The sequence below is a fragment of the Prionailurus bengalensis genome, chromosome A2 (genome assembly GCF_016509475.1).
Source record: "Prionailurus bengalensis isolate Pbe53 chromosome A2, Fcat_Pben_1.1_paternal_pri, whole genome shotgun sequence".
Lineage (NCBI taxonomy): Eukaryota > Metazoa > Chordata > Mammalia > Carnivora > Felidae > Prionailurus > Prionailurus bengalensis.
In genome coordinates, this window is record NC_057348.1 from 1451704 (window position 1) to 1470550 (window position 18847).

At 66.3% G+C, this 18847-nt stretch overlaps 3 protein-coding genes across 10 annotated transcripts; 2 read left to right on the forward strand and 1 right to left on the reverse strand.

Moving 5' to 3' along the window:
• Positions 1 to 124: 124 nt before the first annotated feature.
• On the forward strand, positions 125 to 11102 carry SF3A2 (splicing factor 3a subunit 2). Of its 8 annotated transcripts, none has more exons than XM_043586047.1 (10): positions 125 to 238; positions 4733 to 4819; positions 5167 to 5330; positions 6552 to 6623; positions 7639 to 7685; positions 8115 to 8224; positions 9386 to 9435; positions 9550 to 9690; positions 10015 to 10083; positions 10188 to 11102. In XM_043586047.1, the coding sequence occupies exons 3-10, from the start codon at positions 5205 to 5207 to the stop codon at positions 10986 to 10988; spliced, it is 1416 nt and encodes a 471-aa protein (XP_043441982.1). In that variant the 5' UTR covers positions 125 to 238; positions 4733 to 4819; positions 5167 to 5204; the 3' UTR covers positions 10989 to 11102. The 8 variants fall into 8 exon arrangements, with proteins under 8 accessions (XP_043441982.1, XP_043441979.1, XP_043441984.1 ...); XM_043586044.1 differs by having other exon boundaries at positions 127 to 238; positions 4736 to 4819; XM_043586049.1 differs by having other exon boundaries at positions 127 to 238; positions 4736 to 4795.
• Positions 11103 to 11211: 109 nt separating this feature from the next.
• Positions 11212 to 14662, forward strand: AMH (anti-Mullerian hormone). Its single transcript, XM_043586041.1, has 5 exons — positions 11212 to 12283; positions 12856 to 12998; positions 13215 to 13323; positions 13414 to 13573; positions 13650 to 14662. Exons 1-5 carry the CDS (start codon positions 11845 to 11847, stop codon positions 14575 to 14577), a joined length of 1779 nt encoding a protein of 592 aa, XP_043441976.1. The 5' UTR covers positions 11212 to 11844; the 3' UTR covers positions 14578 to 14662.
• A 235-nt stretch (positions 14663 to 14897) lies between these two features.
• JSRP1 (junctional sarcoplasmic reticulum protein 1) lies at positions 14898 to 18619 on the reverse strand. The gene is made up of 7 exons (XM_043586053.1): positions 18561 to 18619; positions 17406 to 17721; positions 16984 to 17021; positions 16695 to 16824; positions 16168 to 16344; positions 15521 to 15621; positions 14898 to 15418 (listed from the first exon to the last, which is right to left on the reverse strand). The coding sequence occupies exons 2-7, from the start codon at positions 17521 to 17523 to the stop codon at positions 14987 to 14989; spliced, it is 996 nt and encodes a 331-aa protein (XP_043441988.1). The 5' UTR covers positions 17524 to 17721; positions 18561 to 18619; the 3' UTR covers positions 14898 to 14986.
• Between the last annotated feature and the right edge of the window lie 228 nt (positions 18620 to 18847).

An 18847-nucleotide genomic window follows, 5' to 3' on the forward strand; every position in this document is an offset into this window, starting at 1 on the left:
ATCCCGTCGACCTCGGGCGCGCGGCGCGCAGGAGACAGTAAACAAAACAGACGATCGTCACATATAACTGCGCAACAAGCTGGATCCGGGGTGGGAACAGAGTAAGGTACCCTCACGACCAGTGGCGCCCTTTGCCGAAGCGGACAGAAGCAGGCGGAGCGGAACGAGTCGCAACCCGACCTCCCGCGAGACCTGAGCCCGCGCGAATTAGAGCCACCGAGAAGGCGTCAAGAGGCTGGTGCGCACGCGCACTTAGAATCCCGGCCCGTACTCTCAGTCCCGCCCCCTTTTCTCGCGCCTCCCGAGCCTTCGGCCCACCTCTCCGGCCTGGGCGGGCATGCGCACTCGGGAGGCCCTGCCCGCTTCGTCCCCGGAAGTATTTCCCTAGGATGAGATGCGCTTGCGCGTAACGTAGTCGTAGTGGCGGCGGGCGCGGAGTGAGGAACGGAGCACGGTGAGGGCCTTGGGCGGGGGGGGGGGCCCGAGGCCCTGGCTTCCCTGGACGGGAGCTTACGCGGGCGGCGGGGGGTGCGAGCGAGGGCCGGGCGGCTTTGGGGTTCCCGACGGCCGCGCGCCAGGAGAGCCAAACGAGTCCCGCGTCCTCGGAAGTCTCTCCGTAGGCCCGTGGGATCGGGTCGGGTGGCGGCTCACATGGTGCCCTCCGCGCCCCTAGGACCCCCGCGAGCACTGATTTGCGGCTCTTCGCCGTGGTTGTGCGGTCCTGAGTCTCTCGGGTCCGGGAAGCGTCCATGCCCGCCCCTGTTGTGTGGGGGATATAACGGCCGCGCCGGGCCCGCCGAGTAGGGCGCGCGGTCCTGGGGGCGGGGCGCTCGGCGCCGCCCCCAGGCGGCCAGAGCCCGTTAAGTGGCCCTGGTCAGACTCGCGTGTCCGGGGCTGCTTTCCCTGGCCCAGAGGAGTTGGCGCTGATCATCCGCTTGCTAGCTTCCCGCTCCCTCGTTGGGCCCCGGAGGCCGCCTCCCTCTCCGTAGAGCGAGCCCTTGCTTTTGTAAGGAGCGGGTCTCTCTGGCCGTGTGGGTTTGGGGCCTGACCTGCTGACTTCTCTGATGGTTGGTGGGTCTTGTTTTCTGCCTCCCGCCCACCCACGGCAGCTTCCCCTTCCGCTCTCTGAATGCGTTTTCTGCAGTTTTAGCGACATCGTTAGATCTGTTTCCTGAGGCTGAAAGTATTCTCTGCTGCGAAGGCAATTATCGGGGTCACTTGTGTGCTTTTCTTCCATTGTTCTCCCTCCCCCCCCCCAAAAAAAACCCCTAACTTCTGCATTTTTCCTGTTAGCCCGGTTTTCTTGACCTGTTAAGTTTTTTCCTCGAAGCTCCCAACATCTCAACACGTATTGATTGTATTTTTCCCTGGGTTTAAACAAATTGTTTCCTCGTCCCTCACCCACCTCCACCCCCACCACAGAAGCATCCCCTCAGAGGCTGGCACGTGCCTGCTTCTGTCCCCTGCAGCGGAGCAGCTGTCTAGAACTTTCTGTGCGTGTTCTCCTGAGTTGGCTTCTGTTTTCAGTCGGATCATCTGTTTGTTTTCCTTCGTTGTGTCGGGATGCATCTCCAGATAGCTTTCAAAGGAATCGATTTTGAGTCCTTGGTTATTTCCTTACCCTCGCGGTTGGAAATCGGAGTGTAAGAGTCTAGGTTGAAAGTTCATCTTGAGACTGAGACAGTGTTGCTTATCTCTGGTCTGATTCTCCTTTGGTGTCTGACCTTTTGTTTCTGTTTTCTTCCTTTGATAGAAACTGGAGGTTTTCCTTGGCGGCGTAGAGAGAGTTTCACGATTGTTTTCATTGATGGGTTTTTGTGTGTTTGTTTCTGTCTGAACTGTCAGATTCCCTCAGCCCTGGGATATTGTTTCTCTCTCTGGTAGGGCTTCCCGTGCTGCTTTCTATTATTGCTCTGAAATTTGACCTATTTTCCCCTCTTTTATTCCCTTTTGTAAAAGGCTTGCTTAATTCGTGCTTCCAAGCTCTCGTGTTCTGTGTTTTGTTTGGATCATTCCGTGTTTCTGAAGTTTCCTTCTGGTTTTAATTCGCCTTGCTAACTTTTGGCGGGTTGCACTGCTTTCGTGGTGTAGTGCCCTGTCCGGTAATCAAGGAGGACGCTGCCATCATCTGGGGAGGTTTCTCTCAGGTTCCTTTCCTCCTTTTCTTTTTCCTTTCCTTCCTTTCTTGATACGTGGGGTATTTCATATCTGGTTATGTTTGAATTGCCAGCTTCACTTAGTGAGTCTCACTGCCCGGCCGGCCTGGGAAGGCGCTGGTGTTTCCTGTGGGGCGTGCGAGACCCCAGCGGCCAGAGTCCCAGGAGCTGGTCTCTGGTGCTCCCAGGAGAATGCGGCCTCTGGTGCTCTTGCTGGGGGCCTCCAGCTGGCCCTGCTGGGCAAGGCGTGGGGGAAGGGCAGGCTGCCTGCTGTTTGGTGGGCAGGTTTTGATGGGATTCCCTCTTTTCGGCCTGGCCCTCCCTCCTTTCCTGGACTCTCCCCCACAGTGCCAGCCCAAGTGCAGTGTCCCTTCGTTCCAGTCCTTCTGACGATGAAGCTCCGGTCTGTGCGAGCAGTCTGTCGAGGCCCCTGGGGGATGGAGATCTCTTGGGGATGGAGGCAGGGACAGGGATGATGTGTGCAGTGCGCTGCTAGGAACCAGCAGTTTGGGTCTCTAGTGGTCACTGGTTTCCCTCTGACGTGGCGACCAGTTCAGTATCTGAGTCGGGTTTCCCTGAGCTGACACCCGCGGGGCACACTCCCCAGCCGGCCTCTAGCATTCGAGGGGCTTATCTGGCCATTAAGAAGGAACCGGGCTCATCACCAAACTTGTGGGAACCCTTGGCTTTGTTAAAACGTTGCCTTCCGAGTCACTTGGGCAGCTCTTTGCTCCCACTGGGTCCGTGGAGTGTTCCGGAAGCGTCCCCCATGTAACACATGACGGGAAACAAGGCATCAGCACAAACTGTGTCCTGGGCCTTGAGCTTGTGTCGTCCTCTCCTCTGCAGACGGGGGGGGGGGGGGGGGGGGGGGGGGGGGGGGGGGGGGGGGGGGGGGGGGGGGGGGGGGGGGGGGGGACACCGCTTCCTCCTGAGTCCGGCCCTGACTCCGGAGAGTTCCTTTGTTTTCTGCTTCTGGCAACAGCCATCCTGATGGGCGGGAGGCAGTGCGTCCGTGTGGTTTTGATTTGCGGTTCCCTGGGGACAGTGACGTTGAGCACGTTTTCATCTACTGTCAGCTGCTGCTCACTTGATCAGCACACGCTCCCCCACAGGCACCCCATTTCATTGTTTGGGTGAACGCTCTCCCGTAATGTCCTTGAGAAGGTGGGAGGCTCCCCAACAGAGGCCCGTAAGTCACTCCAGACCTGTGGGAGAGACCTCCCCAGCCCCGGCCGTGCTGCGGGCAGCAGCGAGGGCCAGTCGTGTCCCTCTGTGCTCCCCTCTCCCCCCCGACCCCAGGAGTTTCTCACCACTTCCCCCAGAAATGCTGGAGTCTCCCAAGGCACAGCGGGCGCTTCACGGCAGATGCCGGCACAGCTCAGCCCCTGGCAGGGCCTCCCCCGCGGAGCCTGTGACCAGGTCTGGCAGCCAGGACCACGGGGATCCCCCCTGGGAGGGTTGGGGTGCAGCTTTCCCTGGGCTCGCCGCAAACGGCACAGGTGGCGAGGCAGCGGGGGTTCCGTGGGCCGATGCGCTTGCCTCCCTGGCAGGGGGTGCTCCTGGCGTTGTACCCTCTTCTCAGGACCAAGTGCCGTGTGATGGAGTGATTGGGATAGTTGGCGGTGCTTGGCCTCCGCACTTGGCCTGACAGCGTTTCAAAGTGGGAAGCTCCAGGCGTCCTTCTGTAATACAGGGTCTGACCCTGTGACCCGTATAACTGCCCTGAGTCGGCAGCCATCCGGAAGGTCGCGTTGCTGGTCCCGGGCGTGAGGTCTTCGTGTGCTCATCCAGAGGATAAGAACCGGGCCAGGGAGAGGTCGAGGTTCCTCTAGAATTACAGGGTGACTCCAAGGTCCACAGCACAGCTGGTCTGTACCCCCTGTGTTCCTTGCGTGTGGCCACCATAGCAAATCACCACCAAGTTAGTGGTTTAAGGGCTACAGACTTATTACTGTGCGGTTCTGGAAATCAGTAGTATAAAATGGAGGGCTGTGCTCCTTCTAGGGGCCCCAGGGAGTCCCGTCTCCCCCTTTTTCCGGCTTCCAGAGGCACCACGTCCTCGGCCTGTGGCCCCTCCTCATCCTCGCGGCCGGCAGCACAGGGTCTGCCCGGCTCTCTGCCTCCGACCCTCTGCCTCCCTCGTGAGGACACTGGGCCCCTGGGGAACCCAGGGTCTCCCCCACTTCGGGACCTTGAATCGATCCCGCCCGCAAGGTCCTTTTTGCCATATGTGGTTCCACGTTTACTGTCTTGGGGATTAGAATGGGGGCGTCTTTGTGCGGTCATGTTCACTGCTGGGCCTGTCCCTGTGAGCTCACTTCTGCGGAGACAAGATAGTGTGGGTTTAAGCCAGCGGGGCTGATACTGACCAGTCAAGAGGGAGAGTGTTCAGAGACGAGAGAGAGGTGCCTGGGGGTTGGGTTTGAGCCGAGTCTGGATGAACGTGGGAGGCACTGTGGCAGGGAGTGGAACAGGGTATCGAGGGCTCAGGGGAGCCCTCCTGGGCCACAGTCAGGTCTTGAATGTCTCTTGTGCGTTAGGAGGAACAGGTAGATGCTGTGCCTCCTCTTCAGCAGGTTTTCGGCTGAGCTACAGGACTCCGGAGACGTGAGCAGACACAGAGACTTCGGGCCCAGGTCCGGGAAGGCTTCCTGAAGCAGGTGGCTTGGCCGTTTCTTCCTCGTTGCCCTTTTGGGTCTCTGAGCCTTTACACCTTTCGGGCTGCGGGGGCTTCCTGTCCAGGCCTCCGCCAGGGCCAGGCAGCCTGTTTATCCTGTTCCTGGTTTGTGCGTGCCTGGGCCATTCTGGGCCCTCAGCCTACCTGAAGATTGGCGGGGGTGGGGGGCGATGAGGCTTGTCCCCATCAGGAGTTGGGGGGGGTGGGAGACTCTGGGGTGGGGGGCAGGGGGAGGGATGGGAGACCGTAGAGGGTGGGGGGGGGGGTGTCTCTCCTGCCCTGTCCCCTGCTGTGCCCTGCACTGTCACAGCCTCTCCTTTGCCCCTGCAGGTTTCTCCGGGGTCTGGTAAAGCCCCAAGGCCATCACCATGGACTTCCAGCACCGCCCTGGGGGTAAGACGGGGAGTGGAGGCGTGGCCTCCTCCTCAGAGAGCAACCGAGACCGCAGGGAGCGCCTCCGGCAGCTGGCCCTGGAGACCATTGACATCAACAAGGTGGGTTGAGCCGAGGGCAGGAAGCCCCCTCCGTCCCGTGTTCCCTCGCTCTGCCTTCTGTCAGTGGAGCCACATTCAGCACACCCGCACCTGGTGCCCTTCGCCCCGCTGCCCAGCGCTCTGGGCCTCGGGTCCCGGTCTGTAATCGAGGGAACTTGACCTGGAGCAGCTCCAGCTGTCCACCCCAGAGACCGCCTGCTGTTCAGAGGGGGGGAGGGGGGTTATCGCGTGAGCTTTTTGTGTGACTGGCTGACCAGAGGCGTGGGGAAGTGGCGAGGACTAAGACAGCGTCGCGTGGATTGACGTTCCGGCCACGAGCAGTGATGGGCAACGTTTTATTTGGCGGCTCAGAGCTATCGGTAGACCGGGATTTGCCCGTCGGCACTGCGGACGTTTAGGGCCAGGGCATCCTGGGTGCTGTTGGCAGCCCAGCAGCATCCCGGCCCCCACCCACTCAGTGCCAGGATCACCCCAACTGTGACAAACTCCAGTGTCCCCAGACGTCCCCTAGTGTGCCCTGGGTCCACGCACGGTGCCCCTTAGACTTCAAACTCCTCTGAGACCAGAGCTCTCACCCTGTGCCAGGCCTCACCTGTGAGGTCAGCTCTGTTCCCGTCCCCGTTTTCCCAAGGAGACGAGGGAGAACCGTCACGGCCAACGACGACACAGTCACGGGACAGCGAGTTAGCATTTGAACCCCCGTGGGTCTGTGCCGCCGCCCCTACTCGTGGAAGGCTGCGTGGCTGGCCTGGGAACCCCGTGCGCAGAGACCAGGGTCTCCACGGGCCTTTGTTGAGGCGTTTGCTTTTGTTCTGGTGTCTGGCTTGTGGCGCAGAGCTTGGCAAAGCCGGCGAGGTTAGCGACGGGCCCCTGGCCTGGCCTGGCCTGGGAGGCGGGCGCCCAGCCGTGCCGTCCTGGCTCTGCTTCCTTCCGGACCTGGAACCGCCACCGGGGCGGGGTGGAGAACCAGTATCGTGGGCCCCCAGCCCTGCCGAGCGGCCTGTGTCCACGGGATCGGGGGCGGGGGGGGGGGGGGGGGTGCCGCGGTGCTGCCTCAGGAGGGCCCCGCGGAGCCTGGGCCACGGCTCCTCCCAGCCCCCTGTCCTCGAACGCCTGCCCGAGGGAAAGCGGCCACCTCTGCTGCTCGGACAAAGACCAGGCTCTGGCTCTTCGCGGCGCGTGCGGGGCCGCGGTCGCCGCTGACGGATGTTTCTCTCCCAGGACCCTTACTTCATGAAGAACCACCTGGGCTCCTACGAGTGCAAGCTGTGCCTGACCCTGCACAACAACGAGGTGTGTTCTCGGCTGCTGCGCGTCGGGGTCCCCCGCCGCCTGGCCTGGCAGCGCTGCCCCCGTTTGTAGTTCCGGGACGTCGCTCAGAGCCCGCCCGAGGGCGGAGGGGCTCGGGCCTGCTACCTCAGCAGACTGCGCTCTCGGGCACGTCCTTTAGGGGAGACCCTGCGTGCTCCGGGCGCAGGCCAAGCACCCCGTCCCCGGTCTGCGTCCGTCCCCCCCCCCCACCCCCCGGTCCCCCCGCTGCGCCGTAACCCCCGCTGCTACCGTTACCGCGGGAGCACGCCGTCGGCCCTGGGCCAGGCCCGTGCCCGGGAGTTCTGGATCCGGTTTTTGGGATGTCGTCGGTGTGGCTCCAACTGGGCTCTTTCAGTGACGGGAGGTCGTAGTCCGCCGCGTGCGCACGGTGCGCGGATCCGCTCCGGAGCAAGTAGATCCGGCTTTCCCCTTTCCCGTTGTTGAGCGTTCGGGTTGTTTGCGGTCACAAGTGGTGCCGAGTCGCACGGTCTGTCCCCCTCGGCGGTGCCGACAGAGGAGTCGGGTCGTTCTCGGGGGGTGCTGAGCCGTGTCCCCCACCCGCTCGATGCCGGGACCGCCCCGGTCACGACCACCACAAACTTCCCCAGACGCCACGAGTGCTCCCCTGGCAATCGAGAAACGGGGAGTTCGCCCCGCTCCGTGTGGAGAGGTCCCCTGGGCTGTCGTCAGGTCGGACCCTGGCGGTCACAGGGCACGTCACTTGGGGGGTACCAGCCTCCACCGTGCAGCCGGGCCCACCGATCACCCCCCGCGGCGGTGGGCGGCGAGCCTTCCCGAGCCCCACGCGCCGTGACAGCGGGCGCTCGCAGACGCCTTCTCCGGCTCCGCTTCGTGCGAACGTGCCGGAGCTTGTCTGTCCGGCAGCCACCCAGCGCCCGCCTCGAGGCAGGGCCTGTGGACAGAGGCCGGCTCCTCTCTGCCCTCCCCGCCCTCGCTCACCTGGTCTCGAACCACCCGTGTGCTTTTCCCGCTGCAGGGGAGTTACCTGGCGCACACCCAGGGGAAGAAGCATCAGACCAACTTGTGAGTACCTGGGCCCCCTTCCGGCGCCCCGGGGTCCAGCCCCTCCGGGAGCTGCTTCACGGGGTCTCCCGGGCCTTGGGGCCGAGCAGACGGTGGGCGCGAGGAGGGGCGGGAGGTGCTCTTTCCCCAGCGGTCAAGCTGATCGTGCTGCAGCCTGGGGCTTCTGTAACGCGGGGAGAGAGGTGAGGGTCACAGAAGACCTCCTAGTGAGGGGCAGCACAAAATGTGATGGGGACAGAGGTGCCCCAAGCCTGTCCCAGCCCCACTGCGTGCGAACCCTGGGACCCCCAACCAGCACCCCCACCCCCGTGCCCCTGGACTCTCAAACTCCCAAGGTCGCTGTGAGGGTTGGACAGCTCCCAGCACCTGGGCCTGTGGCCTTGGCGGCCCGTGTGGGGGGCCACAGTGCCGTCTCTGTCCCGCCTGCAGGGCCCGGCGAGCCGCCAAGGAGGCCAAAGAGGCCCCCGCCCAGCCGGCGCCAGAGAAGGTCAAGGTGGAGGTGAAGAAGTTTGTGAAGATCGGCCGCCCGGGCTACAAAGGTAATTCTGTCTGGGGGCGGTCTGGCCCGCAGCCGGGGCTGGGCGTGACCCCCAGCCCTGTCCTTGAGCCACACAGAAGCTGCTGTTCTCTGGCCCTTTGCTGCGGAGACCCCCACTTGTCCGTGCCTCTCCTGTTTCCCATCGGAAGGACTAGGCTGGGACCAGCGGCCCCCCCCTTTCCTGTGAACTTTCCCAAACAGCCGTAACAGAGTGTCACGGCTTCTCGGGCCCCGTGTCCCCGTGTCTTGGGAGCAGGTGGTTCTTTACTGTGCTGTTGGGGGACATGAGTGACCATGGAGGGGAGGCCCTTTCCTTGACCTTGGGACAGGGTGTTGGTGCTTCAGCCTGAAGGAGGAGAGGGTGAAGGTCTGTGTAAGAGACCACTTATTTAGTGGGACTGACGGCAGACAGGAGGGTTCTTGGATCACCTGCCAGAAAGTAGGTTAAGTGGCTCCAGTGGAACATAGAGGACTACGTTTCCGGGAGTTAGAAAGAAAAAGTTACCAGGCAGCTGTTCTAACTAAAGGTAGCGACATCTGTGCATGACTGGCACTCCAAGCCCGACACAGCAGCACAGAGGTCCTGGGGCAGGTCTGCTTGATAAGCTAGGGCTGGGATGACAGGATCTGAGGGGGTGGGGGGGCAGGTGGAGGCCACCAAAGGCCTTTGGGCCATGGTAGGCCACCTGGGCTCTGTCCTGAGTGTCATGGGGAGACGCTGGAGGGCTTGGGGGGGGGAGCGCGGCACATTCCAGAGCTGTATGGAGAGCAGTCTGCAAGTGAGAACAGGGCCACTGGAGGCCTGGCTGCAGGGCTCTAACGTGAAGGGCGTCCTCCCAGAAGCAGGGGTACAGACCCCGCTTGCTGTGTGTGCACAGCGTGCCCCCGCTTCAGATTCCATGGAGTGTCGTTCCAGGCCTCGAGGTGAGGGCCACAGGGCCCGCGTCCTGCCCATGCGCACCCCTGACTCTGTGACCCCAGGCAGGGACCCCACGGTCCTGGGCGGTAGCCGTCCCAGCTACACGTAGCCCTGGTTCACCAGCCAGACGATGGGCCCCAGCGTCCTGCCCTCCCGTTCGCGGGTGGCATTCGTCCACACCCGTGGTCCCTTAGCCTCCGGGAGCACGAGCTGGCCTGGACCTGATCCCTTCGTGTGTTGCAGTGACCAAGCAGAGGGACACAGAGATGGGCCAGCAGAGTCTTCTCTTCCAGGTAGGGGCAGCCGGAGCCCGACTGGGGGCAGGAGGGGGTCCCTTGAACGGCGGCACTGCCACCTGCCTTCCCCCCCCCCCCCCCCCCCCCCCCCCCCCCCCCCCCCCCCCCCAGATCGACTACCCCGAGATCGCCGAGGGCGTCATGCCCCGCCACCGCTTTATGTCCGCCTACGAGCAGAGGATCGAGCCTCCGGACCGGCGCTGGCAGTACCTCCTGATGGCCGCCGAGCCCTACGAGACCATCGCCTTCAAGGTAGCACCCACGGGGTCCCCCAGCAGCCGTCCCCCAGTGGGTCGCAGCCTCTGGAAGGCGGGGGAGCTGTGTGAACCGGCAGCCGGGGGCTGGGCGTCCAGAGGTGGGTCCCCACCGAAGGGCAGAGAGCCTGACGTGACCCTGGTGGGAAGACACCCTTGTGTGGCCAGGCTGTTTGGGGACCCATAATCCCGTCCCGGGCAAAGAGCACAGCCTTTCCCCGGGGCCCCAGGGCTGCTAGGTAGCCGGGCTGGGACATCAGCCCCCACCACCCCAGATCCGTCGTGGTCCTCAAGGTCCCGCTCCACCCCCCTCCCCACACAGGTGCCAAGCAGGGAGATCGACAAGGCCGAGGGCAAGTTCTGGACTCACTGGAATCGGGAAACAAAGCAGGTGAGTGAGTCGGTCTGGGTCCAGGCGCTCATGGGGCCTTGGGCATCTGCCCTGGCCGGCCTGTCCCCTCTGGACCGCCGCTCAGCCCCTTCCGTCTTCTCCAGTTTTTCCTCCAGTTCCACTTCAAGATGGAGAAGCCTCCAGCCCCGCCAAGCCTCCCTGCTGGGCCCCCCGGGGTGAAGCGCCCCCCGCCCCCCCTGATGAACGGTCTGCCCCCCCGGCCACCGCTGCCAGAGTCTCTGCCCCCGCCACCGCCAGGAGGCCTGCCCCTTCCGCCCATGCCGCCCAGCGGGCCTGCACCCTCCGGGCCTCCGGGCCCTCCCCAGCTGCCCCCACCAGCTCCTGGGGTCCACCCCCCAACATCTGGGGTCCACCCCCCGGCACCAGGAGTCCACCCCCCGGCTCCCGGGGTCCACCCCCCGACACCAGTGGTGCACCCCCCAGCATCTGGGGTTCACCCCCCTGCTCCGGGCGTCCACCCTCCAGCCCCAGGGGTCCACCCCCCTGCCCCGGGTGTCCACCCTCCCCCATCTGCTGGGGTTCACCCCCAGGCCCCAGGGGTCCACCCTCCAGCTCCTGCAGTTCACCCCCAAGCTCCGGGGGTGCACCCCGCAGCTCCCGCGGTTCACCCCCAGGCCCCTGGCGTCCACCCTCCAGCTCCTGGGGTCCACCCCCCAGCCCCAGGGATCCACCCCCAGCCTCCCGGGGTTCACCCCCCACCTCCTGGGGTCCACCCATCTGCTCCTGGGGTCCATCCTCCAGCTCCTGGGGTTCACCCCCAGCCTCCTGGAGTTCACCCCTCAAATCCCGGGGTGCACCCCCCAACTCCCATGCCTCCGATGCTGAGGCCCCCGCTGCCCTCCGAGGGCCCTGGGAACATTCCGCCCCCTCCCCCAGCCAACTAAAAAGCTGCCCCTTCTCCAGGCCAGTTCTCTGTCTTGTCCTGTTTCTCTCCGAGCTATGTGCTTTTGTGCAGGGTTGTGCCATGTCCCCGACGGTCATTAAACGGTCTCCCCTGATGCCCGAAGTGACCTGCTGTGTGGGGGAACGGGGGTCGGGGGGAGGCTCTGTGGGTCAGTAGGTGTGGTAGCTTCACTCCCTGCTGGCGAACACCCGCGTGCACCCCCACCATATATGTGGGGAGCTTGGGGTTGGGGCCTCGGTGTCCCTGTGTCCTCCCAGGATGCCGGTGGGTGAAGGACAGACCCAGACAGTCAGGAGCAGGTCTGGGCTCTCTCCTGCGGCCGCTCACCCTCCTTGGGGTCTCCAGCCAAATGGCTGTGCTTCTGCAGCTCCAGGGTGCCAAGAAGCAGTGTGAGCGAGCACTTGGGGAGCCCCAGCTTCGCTGGGAGACCACCCTCCGGCCAAGCCCACATGCACCCAGCGGTCTGAACACCAAGATCTCTGGTCCCCATCAGAGCCGGGTGCCGGAGGCCTCCAGGGCGCCTGCCCCCATTCCAGAGCTGTTGATCGCTGGTCTGGTTCCCACTCCCTCCTGCAGAGGGGGAAAACCTCATCAAGGACAGTCGTTGGACCAACTGGGCACGGGCGGCACTCTGTATCACGGGTAGAAAGATAGGCGGTCAGGCTGGAACAGAAGAGGCTTTGAGAGGCTCCTCTGCCTGCCCAGGCCCACAGTGGGGCACCAGACGTTGGCCCTCAAGGTCACACCCCAGAAGGAGATAGGGGCTTTGCTCCTGCACAAACATCCCGGTCTCCTCCATACAAGCCAGAGCAACACGGCCCCTCACAGCAGCCAGGATGCCTGGTCTGCTCTCTCCGCCGGCCCTGGTGCTATCGGTGATGGGGGCTCTGCTGATGGCCGGGGACCCTGGGGAAGAGGTCTCCAGCACCCCAGCCCTGCCTGGAGGGCCAGCCACAGGCACCGGGGGTCTCATCTTCCACCCGGATTGGGACTGGCAGCCCCCGGGCAGTCCCCAAGACCCCCTGTGCCTGGTGACGCTGGACAGGGGTGGTAACGGGAGCGGCTCCCCGCTTCGGGTGGCGGGGGCGCTGAGAGGCTATGAGCGCGCCTTCCTCGAGGCTGTGCGGCGGGCCCGCTGGGGTCCCCACGGCCTGGCCACCTTCGGAGTTTGCACCCCCAGGGACAGGCAGGCCGCCCTGTTCTCTCTGCGGCAGCTGCAGGCGTGGCTGGGGGAGCCCGGGGGGCGGCGGCTGGTGGTGCTGCACCTGGAGGAAGGTACGTAGGGAGGGGGCCACGGCCGGGGGGGGCCACGCTGCCACCACTCTTTCCAGACCGGGTCCTGCCGGAGCCCAACTCTAGACCCATCTTGGCCTCCTGGGAAGGCTGAGGCCGAGGGCCCAGGAAGTGGGGGCCCTTCGTGTCTGGGGGCTGCAACCCCCCCCCGATGCTTTGCTTCCAAGCCCACCCCTCCTGCAGCCCTCCTGGGAGGTGTTTGCCGCCCCCCCACCTCATGAAGGAGCAGAAGGGAGTCGGGGCAGAGCCATGCTCCGCCCACACCCCCCCTCCAAGGGTAGTGTGTGGCCTGTTCCCCGGAGCTGCTGGAGGAAATGGTTTCCCAGAGGACCCTATGGGCTCCCCCGCTAAGGAGAGCCCCAGACAGAGACCCCATGGGGTGCTCCAGGCTCCTCGTATTGGGGCAAGGCCCTGCACCCGATGTCTGGGTGTCAAGCCTCTCCCGGTACGGGTGGGGGCTCTCCCCGCAGGACTGCAAGACGGGCTTCGGGGAGGTGCTGGGGCCTCGGTGACTCAGGTGTTGCCCCTTCCCTATTTGTCCCTCCTGGCCACAGTGACATGGGAGCCGACACCCTCACTGAAGTTCCAGGAGCCCCCGGCTGGAGGGGCCGGTCCCCTAGAGCTGGCGATGCTGGTGCTGTACCCTGGCCCTGGCCCCGAGGTCACGGTCACAGGGGCTGGGCTGCCAGGCACCCAGGTACCGGGGTGTTGAAGGGGGTTAGTTCTGGGGCCTCCAGGAGCCCTCCCCCAGCAGAGGAGGGGGAATGGGGTTTTTTAACTGTGCTGAACAGAAAGGTTCCAAGTCCGCTGGTTGGAACCTTGAAGGGGGGTGTCAAGGCCAATGGGCAGAGCAGGACTGGTGTCCTCGCCCCCCCCCCCCCCACCTGGCTAGGCTGAGCCCCCGTCTCCACAGAGCCTCTGTCAGTCCCGGGACACCCGCTACCTGGTGCTGTCGGTGGACCACCCAGAAGGGGCCTGGCGCAGCCCCGGGCTCACCCTGACCCTGCAACCCCGCAGAGACGGTAGGCTCTCTGAGAGAGGGACCCGGCAACGGTGGGCGGCCCGCGGTCCTCGGCCCCCGCTCAGCCAGGCCCCCGTGCCCCGCCACGCAGGTGCGCCCCTGAGCACCGCCCAACTGCAGGAGCTGCTGTTCGGCCCCGACCCCCGCTGCTTCACACGCATGACCCCGGCGCTGCTCCTGCTGCCGGGGCCCGCGCCTGCACCGCTGCCCGCGCGTGGCCTGCTGGACCAAGTGCCTCTCCCGCCGCCCAGGTGTGCGCAGGCCCACGTTGGGGGTGTCGGGAGGGGAACCCTGCACCTGCCCCTACCGCCCAACTCCGCCTTCCAGGCCCTCCCAGGAGCAGGCGCCTAAGGAGCCACGGTCCAGCGCCGACCCCTTCCTGGAGACGCTCACGCGCCTGGTGCGCGCGCTGCGGGGGCCCCCGGCCCAGGCCTCGCCGCCGCGCCTGGCCCTGGACCCCGGCGCGCTGGCCGGCTTCCCGCAGGGCCTGGTCAACCTGTCGGACCCCGCGGCGCAGGAGCGCCTGCTCAACGGCGGCGACGAGCCGCTGCTGCTGCTTCTGCTGCCACCCGCCACGCCCGCCGCCGCCGCCGCCGCCGCCGCCGCCGCCGCCGGGGACCCCGCGCCGCCGCGCGGCCCGGCGTCCGCGCCCTGGGCCGCCGGCCTAGCGCGTCGCGTGGCCGCCGAGCTGCAGGCCGCGGCCGCCGAGCTGCGCGGGCTCCCGGGGCTGCCGCCGGCCGCCACGCCGCTGCTGGCGCGCCTGCTCGCGCTGTGCCCCGGGGATTCGGGGGACTCGGGGGACCCGGGGGCCCCCCCCGGCGGCCCGGGCGGCCCGCTGCGCGCGCTGCTGCTGCTCAAGGCGCTGCAGGGTCTGCGCGCGGAGTGGCGCGGGCGCGAGCAGGGCGGACCGGCGCGGGCACAGCGCAGCGCGGGGGCCGGGGCGGCCGACGGGCCGTGCGCGCTGCGCGAGCTGAGCGTGGACCTGCGCGCCGAGCGCTCCGTGCTCATCCCGGAGACGTACCAGGCCAACAACTGCCAGGGCGCGTGCGGCTGGCCGCAGTCCGACCGCAACCCGCGCTACGGCAACCACGTGGTGCTGCTGCTCAAGATGCAGGCCCGCGGCGCCGCCCTGGCGCGCCCGCCCTGCTGCGTGCCCACGGCCTACGCGGGCAAGCTCCTCATCAGCCTGTCGGAGGAGCGCATCAGCGCGCACCACGTGCCCAACATGGTGGCCACCGAGTGCGGCTGCCGGTGAGCCCCGCTCCGTGCCCCCCGAGTGGCGTCCCCGCCCGTATTTATTCGGACCCCCATCATCGCCCCAATAAAGACCAGCAAGCACAGGCTGACGTGTGTGTGTGTGTGCGCGCGCGCGCGCGCGCGCGCGCCCGCGCTGGGGACCGGCGGGGGGGCCTCCTCCCGGCCAGCTCTCCCCTGGTAGGAGGGGCGGGGCGGGGTCGGGTCGCTGCCTGGCCGGCGCCCTCCCCCCATCCCCCCAATCTCCCCTTAGAGCTACCATCTCCGCCATTAGGGCCCAGGCAGGTTCCGGCGTCGAGGCTCAAAGGAGCAGGCGGCCCGGGGGCTGCAGCACTCAATTTATTTCACTGAACCGCGGGGGCCACCGAGCGGGGGTCCCGGGACTGTGTGTCACAGTACCGAGGCCTGGCTCAGTCCCGCCCCTTGCCGGCCCGCTGCTTCTGGCGGCCCGGAGGCCGGTCCCCGTCCGGGCGCCGCGGGGAGCCCCAGGCCTGCCTCTTCCTGCGCCCGGGGTCTCCAGAGTCCTGCGTCCAAGGCCGACGGCCCCCTTCGCCTGCCTCCCAGCGCCGCGGTAGGGCTCCTCGGGGCTCCCTGGCGGCCCGTGGCTTCTCCTGCTTCCGAGCCCTCTCCTCCCTCCGCGGCCTCTCCTTCGGCGGCCTCTGCTCCTTCGGCGGCCTCTCCCTCCGAGGCCTCTCCTCCTTCCGAGGCGTCTCCTCGGGCGCGCGCTCTTCCCCAGCAGCCTTCTCTGCAGCCTCCCGGCTCCCAGGAACCTCGGCCTTCTCCTCCGCCTCCACCTGGGGCGCGGGCGGTCCCGATGGGGGGACCCAGGCCTCGGGCTTCGGCTGCCACGCCGGCGGTGCGAGACGGTGGGGTCAGCGCACGCCTCCTCTGCCGGCCCAGGCCCCTCCCCCCACCTCCCGCGGTCACTTAAAGGAGGCGCTTACCCGGGGCGGGGGCCGGGGCGACGCTGGCTCCGGTGCCGACCTGGGCGGTACCCACGGCTCGGGGACAGGTGCAGGGGTACCTGCCTCCCCCGCCACAGCATCTTGGAGGGGAGGGGTGTCAGCCCAGGCCACGGCGCACACCGCGCCCTCCACCCGCGTCCTCCCCGCTGGAGCCCTCCCCCCTCCCCTCTCCGAGCCTTCCGAAGGGAAGGCTCCAGGGTTTCACTGCTGGGGCGCCCCCTTCCCTCCCAGTCTCCCTCATTCCAGGTGCAAAAGGGCCACAAGAGCTGCCCGGAGCGCACACACTAGAAAGGGGGGCTCACACTAGAAAGGGCGGGGGGAGGGGCAGGGCCCGAGGTGGGTGAGGGCCTGTTCACCGAGGGTGGAGGAGCGCCAAAATCCGACGGGGGGAGAGGAAGGGCCCAGGGTCAGGTACCCAGTGGGGGTGGGGGTGGGGGAGGAGGCCCCGCCCTGGGGGCGCCCAAGGTCAGTCGCTGAGCAGTGTGCCTGCACAAGGCGGGGCAGTGGGGGGACGAGCACTCCTCCGAGGTCCACACCGTGGCGGGGGCGGGGGGAGGGGGAAGGGGACCAGCCCGGGGAGGCGGGGGCGGGTATTCAAGACCCCACCCCGGAGGGCGCAGGCTCACCGCGGCACAGCTGGAAGGCCGAACCCAGCATCGCCAGGAGTGAGGCGAGCACCAGGCACTTGTTGAGTGACAGGTCTCCCCAGGGCAGCTCCTCGCTCAGGGCCGGGGTCGGGGGCGGCGGTGGCCGCTGCGGGGGAGGGGCGGCCTGCGCCTTCTTGCGGGCGGGGCTCCGGGGAGCTGCGGGAGCAAGTGCTGGGCTGGGCACAGCCCCACGGGGCAGACCTGGGCCCTGATCTCAGCTCCTCCCTGCCTGGCCACGCGGCCCTGCATGCCTGCCTCGGAGCTTCCCTGGGATGGGGAGAATAATCTAGAAGGTAATTAACCGAGGCTGAGGTTGTGTGATGCTTTAGCAGAGGGTCCCAAGCCCTTTTAGTGACCGCTGGTGACACCCGGGACAGAACCCAGCCAGCAGCCCCACTGCGCCCCGTTCCCTTCCCCCTACATCCAAAGCCCCAGCAGCCCAGGATCTGACGCCCTTCTGGGCCGCACCCACGCCCCCACCTCACCCCTGCCTTCTGCAAGCCTACTTGCTCCAGCTTTCAGCCTCTCTTTCCCAGCTCCTAGGGCCACTTTGGTCACAGGCTCTTTTTCTGTCTTCTTGGGCCTGGCATCCACATTGCCTGTGGGGCTGCCCTCTGCTGCCGGCTCTTGAGAATCCTATGAGGAGTCACCAGTCGCCTGGGGTGTTTCCTTTGTCTCTTTCCCCTAAGGGAGCCCACACCCTTCCCACGGAGTATAGAAAGCCACCCCCTTGGCCAGCGTATCCCTGGCTGCAGGGGCATCGGAGGTTGAAACCCCGGGGCCCCGGCTGCTCACATGGGACCAGCTGCTAGAGTCGGCCAGCCTCGGTGTTGCTGTAATAGGAAAAGAGAGAGAGTCAAGGTCGTGAGACCCCCGGGCCCATCCCACCCTCTGCTGGGCTCTGCAGGGCTAAGGGTGGGTGATGGCTCCCATTTTACAGATTAGAAAGGAAACAGGCTCACAGGCAGCCCTGCCCGCAGGCACACAGCACTTTGCGGGCAAGCGGGGATTTGACTCCTGACCCGCGGGCCCCAGCGCTTATGTTTCTGGGGCTCTTTATAGATCCCCAAGGCACTAACGGACAGAGGCCGGAAACAGGGAGCATAGTTTAAACCAGCCCAACGTGGGAGTCTAGGTCCCGGTCTCTGGGGGTCAACCTCCGGCTCAATGGGAAGACAGGGGCTTGGGTTCCATCCTGCCAGGGCCTCTGCGGGTACCTCGAGCTCTGTCCTCCAGGGGCTGGTCAGGGCAGGGGTCAGCCAGCGTGGAGAGGTCCTGGCCTGCTTGGCAGCTGCCCAGGCCCCCATCCAGCTCCTGCAAGGCCCTGGTTGTCATGGAGACGTCTGAGAAGCCTGGGATCCGGAGTTGGGCGGGAGGAGGGCTGCAGAAAAGGCGTCTCGCCCGAGAGGCGGCTTGCACTTGCTGAGGCCCTGCTGTGGGCCTGACCTGGGGGGCGCCCCGTGTACACGAATCGACTGGCCCCCGCCTCTCACCTCAGCCATTACTGGTCCCTCTGCCCGGAACCCCCTTCACCTGGCAAGTTCACACTCAGGCTGGCGTGGCGGGACAGCCTTGCCCTCATGCCCCCCGCCCCCTGCCTTGGGACCCCTCCCCATAGCCCACCCTCCCTGAGCACAAGGAGGCTGCTGGGGCCCAGAGAGGGCTGGGACCCACCCCCCACCAAGGTCACACGGAGATGAGACAGAGCCCAGACCAGAACCCTTGGCCCCAGGGTCGACTCATGTTCTCTGAGAGCAGGGACTATTTTTATCCGGCGCCGGAAGCCAGCGCGACAGGCCAACGTGGTGCCAGCCCCTCCCAGGCTGTTGTCCACATGGGGTCTCCGGACCATCCTCGTCTGCCATTGCTGCACCCCCCCCCACCCCTAAATCTAGAAGCTCACGCTGCAGCAGTCAGGACCAGCCTCACTCTGGCCACTACAGGCAGGGAGGGGCAGGGGCCCCCCGGGAGCTTCCTGACCCCAATGCTGGGGCCCCTGCCTCCTCCCACTGCCTCTGCTCCCATAGGGCAGATGAGGAAACTGAGTCTCTGGAGACAGCCGTCAGCCAGAGGTCGGAGGGAGCTTGTGGTCGAACCCAGACCTGCCGATTTCCCCAAGCCTTTGGGGTCTCCAGCGCCCCTGGCTGCCAGCACCATTGTGTCACGTCTCCGGCCAGAAAAGTGACCCTTCCCTGGGGCTGGAGCAGGGCATTGGGGGAGGGGCCCCGACAGGCCAGGCCGCAGGTATGTGCCCTCAGGTATGTAGGGGGGCCACCACGAGAGCTGGGGACTCCCGCGGACCTCCGAGATGGCCTCCCCCAGACCCAGGGGACCCCCCCACCTCTGCCCAGGCCGCCCCCTGCCCTACTTACGGCACAGCCGCCACAGTGAGCCCGCTGGACAGATGGAGCACCGGGAGGGTGGCCCCCAGACAGACAGCAACAGGTGCCTGGAGGCCGCGGCCTGGGCCAATGAGCTCAGCAGTCTGCAGGGAGGGGTGGGGGGAGGCCCGGCCACGAGGTTGCTGCTGGGGTGGCCCCCACGCTCAGAGCAGGACTGGGCATTGGCCCAAGGGTGACCCCACCCCCGCTGCAGCACAGAGCTGCTGCTGGGCTGGCCACGGTGGCCTGGGAAAGCTGCTTGCCGTCCCCGAGCCCAG